The following is a 6,933-nucleotide window of genomic DNA, read 5'->3' on the forward strand; positions in this document are numbered from 1 at the left end:
GTATGAATGTAACCTAGATCCTCTGCTCAGATGTAGCCTGTGGTAGCTCAGTAACCAATTGGTTTCCCATAGTGAGGGGAACAAGGACTATTTCTAACAGGAACTCAATGACTGGCTCTTTGGCCTCCCAACCCCCCAAGGGAGGAGCAGTCCTGTTAGGCCACAGAGGAGAGCTTTGTAGCCAGTCCTGAAGATACCTGATAAAACAGGATCAGATGAATGGGGAGGAGGTCCTCCCTATTAGTGGACTTGGCAAGGGGCAAGGTGGAGATGAGGGAGGGAGGGAGGGACTGGGAGGGAATGAGGGATCGGGACACGGCTGGGATACAGAGTTAATAAAATGTAACTGATAAGAAAAAAATAAAATTAAAAAAAATGTATTAGTGACATAAGTAAAAATCAAAGCCAGTGGTCTTTTAAAATTTACAACTTCTTGAAACAGATGCTTCAGCCTTATGTTACCTTTTCCATATTACAGATATATTTGTCAATATAAAGTTAGTGATGTCATAACGAAGGGAAAAATGAAAATATGCAAATGACGCTTGGTCAGAAATGATGGTAAATACCTGCACATGTAAGGAAGCATCTGACCCAAAATGTCAATAGTAATGCCCTCTAAAATTCATTTTTCAACCATTTCCACTCCATGGATTGAACACAAATGTGTAAAGAAATCAGTTATCCATATGATGGTGGGCGGAGTCTAATCTAGAGGTGAATTTAGAGGAAATTATGGCCTAACAACATTAGCAGTATTTTAAAGGAGACATGAAATGTCAAGAGTCCTTTATTATTATTATTATTATTTTTTTTTTTATTTTTATTTTTATTACTTAAACTTTATTCATTTTGTATCCCCCATAACCCCCTCCCTCCTCCCCTCCCGATCCCACCCTCCCTCTCCTTTCTGCATGCATGCCACTCCCCAAGTCCACTGATAGGGGAGGTTCTCCTTTCCTTTCTGATCTTAGTTTATCAGTTCTCATCAAAAATGTCTGCATTGTCCTCTACTGTGGCCTGGTAAAGCTGCTCCCCCCTCAGGGGGAGGTGATCAAGGAGCAGGCCCATCAGATTATGTCAAGAGTCCTTTTAACAAGAGATTTCACAGCTGGTGCTTTGGGGAGTTTTTGTCTCACTTCCTCCGTGGTTCACATCACTGTGGTGTTTATAGCCACTATCGTAGGATTGACAATAGTAGACAGCCTCATCTTCAGCCTGCACGTTACTGATGGTCAGAGAGGCTGAGTTGGAGGAGCTGTCAATGGAGCCAGAGAACCGATCAGGAATCCCGGATGGTCGCTGATCATCCTTATATATCACAGTAGTGGGGGATCTTCCCTCATGCTGCTGGTACCACTGCACATACTTGCTTCCAATGTTACCACTGCTGCGCTTGCAGGAGAGGCTGACTGTGCTTCCTAGAGGCCCTGACACAGAGTTTGGCTGAGTCAGTTGAAACTGGCCCCATGACCCTGTAAGAAGAAAATAAGTCAGTAAGAACAAGGAAACCCCATTCACAGACAATAGTATGCACCAAACATCCCAAGCAACAGGCAGTTACTCTCCAAGAACTCCTTCCGTCAATTCACCTGTTAAGTAATAAAGGAGGACAAGGAGTAGTGGAGCCAGAGTCATGGTGAAAACACTCAGATTAAGCTTCCCGTGTGATGTGGACAAGCTATAGTTTGGCACTCCTTCTTATCTGTGTGGAATTTTATTTGCATGCTGGCTGTATGCAAATACCCAACTTCCAGTGATGTTCAAGCCCCTCCTTTTATTTCAGACTGTGTCTGACTGACAAATGGAGAGACTGCTTATGAAGAAGATGTGGGCTTCACCAAGGGGCAGGACAGAAAACCTGAAAATGAAGGGAAAACAGGAGAGGAGTGGGAAAATAGGCCATGAGACCCAATGCAACCATATCTTGTTACCTGGTATGTGACTGCTAGGGTCCTAACTGCCAACAGTGAGACCATTTGAAACTCTCATGGCCACTATCTGGAGTTTGAGTGGAGTGTATATTGTCCATTAATATAATTCTGTCAATATCAGCTAAAGCAGTGAGTAACCCAGTTTACTTTTACCTAGAGAATCAGTGCCTGGTTTGAGAAGAACTATCTTCTTTTACTCTAAAAGTCCTGTGGTTATAACTGTGGGCATTTCTAGGTAAGAATTTATTAGAAGTTTTAGTTAAGAGTTTATCTCAGCAGTTAAGAGTGCTTGCTGTTACTGCAGAGTATGTGAGTTTAGTTTGTACCACCCATATCAGACAGATCAGAACCTCTTCTGATTATAGCTCTAGGGGATTGGATGTTCTTTTTTTGGCCTCCTCAGATATGCAGACTCATTTGTTTGCACCCACACATACTTTTTAAAATAACTCTTTTTCTCATAAGTGGGTATTAAACATAATATAGGATAAACATACTAAAACCTGTACACCTAAAGAAGCAAATCAAGAAGGAGGAATCTGGGTAAGATGCTCAATTCTCATTCAGAAAGGCAAAGAGGATGGCCATTAGGAGAGGGAGAAAACAGGGAACAGGACAGGAGTCTACCACAGAGGGCCTCTGAAAGACTCTAACCTGCAGGGTGTCAAAGCAGATGCTGAGACACATAGCCAAACTTTGGGCAGATTGCAGGGAATCTTAGGAAAGAAGGGGAGATAGAAATACCTGGTAGGAACAGGAATGCCACAAAGCAGAGCAACAGAACCAAAAATCTGAGCACAGGGGTCTTTCCTGAGACTGATACTTCAACCAAGGACTATGCCTGGAGATAACCTAGAACCACTGCACAGATGTAGCCAATGGCAGTTCAGTGTCCAAGTGGGTTCCCTAGTAATGGGAACAGGGACTGCCTCTGACATAAACTGATTGGCCTGCTCTTTGCTCCCCCTCAGGGGGTTGCAGCCTTGCCAGGCCACAGAAGAAGACCATGCAGCCACTCCTAATAAGACCTATAGACTAGGATCAGATGGAAGGGGAGGAGGACCTCCCCTATAAGTGGACTGTGGGAGGGGGATGAGTGGAGGAGAGAGAGGGAGAGTGGGATTGGGAAGGTAAAAGGGAGGGAGCTATAGGTGAGATACAAATTGAATAAACTGTAAATAATAAAAAAAGAATAAAGAGGAGCTTAAATATAACTGACAAAATTGGAAAGGTATCTGTTGTCGCCAAGCAAGATTTGGGAGGAAAAAAAAATATTTGTAACTGGCAATCATTAAATTGAAAGATTGCTCTACAAAAATGTATGATGAAAACACTATAAATTCTTTTTCATTCCTAAAGTATGAATAGATTAAAACTTTTATTCCTATTGTAGTTAAAAATATTTCATCACTCTTAATTCAGAGTCCTGAATTATATACTTTATTAAATTCTATTTACACACTGAACAAAAATCCAGCTTAGCTTCTGATTAAATACATTTTGTGTATAAAAATTTGATAATGAGTGTCACGGACTAAGGCTTGAATGAAGACTATATAATTGAAGTTTGTAAAAGTACAGAATTTCAAAATGTATACAAAATTCTGAAAAGAAAATAGAAACATTAAAATATCACTTACATATGTTATAAAGTAATGTCATCAATTTAAAATCTGATAATAACTAAGCAAAATATTACACTTAACAGCAGGAATATATCCTGGAAATATATCTGTGATATCCACACAGGCCATTTATGACACACCCCAACACAATGGGGCAGGAAAAAAAATCCCCTTTGTGAAATTCTAAGCAGGAACTGGAAAAAACATTAAATAGTTTGCAAACATTTTGAAGACTACATCACAGCAGGAGTCAGCCGGAATGTCAAAGCACTAAGCAGTACGTTGCTGTCTACCTCTTCAGTGGTACTAGCAATTAGGCCCTGGTTCATCTTTAGAAGACCATGTTCATGTGTGCTGTGATGGTAGACTTAAGTGGCATTCAGCACCATGGCATGGTGTTCAGTGATTGCATAATTTTCTCATATTTTTCAGATACATGGTGCTGAAAACTCAAAAGTTATGCACCCAGATGGCACTTCAGATTCATGCGCCAGATCATTGTAATTCTTCTCTTTCTGAATGTTTAGTGATGTCATGCTATAAAGACTATAAAACTGTATTCTGATCGCTCCTAATGGTTACAATGAATAACTATCAGCTTAATGTAGAATATAGTTGTTTATAATCTGAGTAAAACTTTTTTTTCGTTCACCAATGAGGTAGACTTGTAATGTAGTAACATGCCAGTGATGTTTCATTTTAAATTTCATAATTACGTTAAGAAAGAAAATGATTAAGGTTGCTTCATATATGTGTTATATTATAAATTGTATGTAGACGTCATATATATGACTGATGCAAGCACATACACACACACACACACACACACACACACACACACAGTCAATATATAGACTGACTACCATCTGCCACTTATTAGGTTGGAAGAAACAGTGAAAATGAAAAGCTGAAATCTCCATCTTGCATTCTAAAGGAATTGCTGTTCTATCAGTTGAGAATTTATAGCATTGGAAGAATAAAGCAATTGAAAAGAAACTATCAAATTATATATGTTGAGGTTACGTTATTAAAATGGAAAACATTTAATTTCTGAGTCACTTTTCTATGCTAAATACATACTGTCCAAGAAGTTATGACATTTTTTTTTTGTTTCTAAAATATTTTCCTGGACAATGACCCCATCCATATGAACGAGGAAGTATAAATCAGAATTGTAAGTTTACTTCTCATGTGGCCAATGGGACCTAGGAGCAGGTTCCCAACATAGCTCTTGGGTAACAGTCCTCAATGGCATCACTACCTGTGCAAGTGTGGGACAGGATGTAGTGATTTCTAAATGACTTGGTCTTGTCAGCAGCTTTGTCTTCTCAAGTGCAGCCCATCACTGCCCCCTAATGGGCATGGGAATTGCTATGAGAAGTGCTGGCAGGAGGGTGGTGGTGAAACTATCTCTGCCAGGGAAGGAATTGTAGATGGACTAAAGGAACACAGGCAGGCAAGGAAAGCAAAACCAGGCTTCCTGAGATGGCCTCTTCCTGTTTCAGGAAAACTCTGAAGAGAAATAGCTAAAAGATACAGGCAGCACGGAGTATTAACACAGAACCAACATTGACAAGGGGAGGATGTAGGAGCCCTATAACTTATCCAAGCCAACATCTAGTATCTGTGTAACTGACTCCTGCCTTTTCTCATTCTGAATGAATAAAGCTGTTACTTTCAGCTTCTTCACTAGTTGGCTTTCTGTATCTCCCAGTCATTCAGAGTTTTCCTCGAAGCAGAAAATAAACTTGCCAATTCCCTAAATACTTTCCAACACCCCAGTTACATTTCTTGGGGTCTCTCCTCTAGGATTAGACACGACTTTTCTCAAGGTGATATGCCTAAATGAAAATCACAGAAAAGAACTTGGAATTAAGCCATGACCCAAAAGGCACTCGAAGGCTAACTTCCACACTAAGTGAGACTTCGCCACAAGTACATGGCTCACAGATATGGCAGTTTCCTGTTTCCAGAAGACTCTGTGAGGAGAAACTGCATTGAAAGCACAGATGTGGGTTTCTAGACAGGACAAATATGAGAAAAAGCAGGATCCTGGATCCCTATAAAATACCCAAACAGCGTATGTTTACCAGACCTCCAGCCTCAGGCTACTCTTTACCTGAATGTCCAAAGCTGTTAAATTTCCTTTTTTGTGGCTAGGAATATGTCCTTTCTAGGCATTTGATACTTTGTCTTTGACAGGAAATGGACTCAAAAATTCTATAGACAGGTAACACACCTGTGTTAAAGGAATGACAACCAAAAGGAAACTAGGTTATTGCTCTGTGATTAGATGGCCAGATGGTGATGTGCTGCTTAACAACTCAGATTGCTTATGTCACGTGCCTGAGGACATATGGCCAGTTAATCTGTCATCTATTTACCTCAAAGAAAGTATCATTTAATACAGTGACTCTCAACTGGTGGGTCGTATATCAGATATCTGGCATATCAGATATTTACATTATGATTCATACCGGTAGCATCAAAGTAATTTTATAATCACCACAACATGAGGAACCATAGTAAAGGGTCACAGGCTTAGGGAGAACAAGAACCTGTTGAGATAGACATATTTATCATTGAATATTATAATGGTTGAGAACAGGAAATCTTTAGGGTGGTCATCACTATCATAGATGCTCTTTTTATCACAATGAAATGATAAAACAAAGTATCTGTCATGCGCATTCTTGCATGAAAAAACAGAAAGAATAAAAGCATATGTGAATGTTTGCATCTGAAGGTGGATTTGGGAACAGTCAAGAACACATAGTCAAAGCCACCATCTTCTGTGTTTATGAGGTGATATCTGTCTCCCTCTCTTCCACAAACCTGGAAATAGATGTGAAAACAACAAATATTTTGACAGTTGGAAAGAAAAAATGATTCAAGAATATTTTTTCTTTTGTTGGAAACATTTTTATTACAATATATCCAAATTAGTTTTCTCTCCCCCACCCAATTCCTCCCATTTTCTCCTCAATTTCCTTCCCTTCTGGATCTACATCCTTCCTGTCTCTCATTAGAAAACAAATACTGACTTAAGAAATGAAAATTAAATAAAAAAGAAAATATAATTACATAAAACAAACAGGGAATAGGAAAAAGCAACCAAATAAGAAAAAAATAATCAAATGAAGAAACAGAAGAAATGCATATAGATGAAGAGACATAACCATTGACATACACAGAAATCCATAAAAATATAAATCCAGAATAAAGTTACGAGACAAAGAACCTCCAACGATACCTTTAGGCTTGTTTTGTGTTGGATTTGTGTATGTTTTATGTTGGTCATCTACTGCTGAGCATGGGTTCAGTCTTCCCTTAAATATGGTTTATATACCGGGTTACACTCTCTAGCCAAACCC

The 6,933-nt window shown here is 39.4% G+C and overlaps 1 gene segment (V, D, J or C); it reads right to left on the minus strand.

The window, feature by feature from the left end:
• Positions 1-1,092: 1,092 nt before the first annotated feature.
• Positions 1,093-1,666, minus strand: LOC129689795 (immunoglobulin lambda variable 6-57-like). The segment is given in 2 exon segments: positions 1,093-1,475; positions 1,593-1,666. Coding segments are annotated over 2 exon segments (429 nt in total).
• Between the last annotated feature and the right edge of the window lie 5,267 nt (positions 1,667-6,933).

The sequence above is a fragment of the Psammomys obesus genome, unplaced genomic scaffold, assembly GCF_907164565.1.
Source record: "Psammomys obesus unplaced genomic scaffold, mPsaObe1.curated_primary_1811, whole genome shotgun sequence".
NCBI classification, from domain to species: Eukaryota; Metazoa; Chordata; class Mammalia; order Rodentia; family Muridae; genus Psammomys; species Psammomys obesus.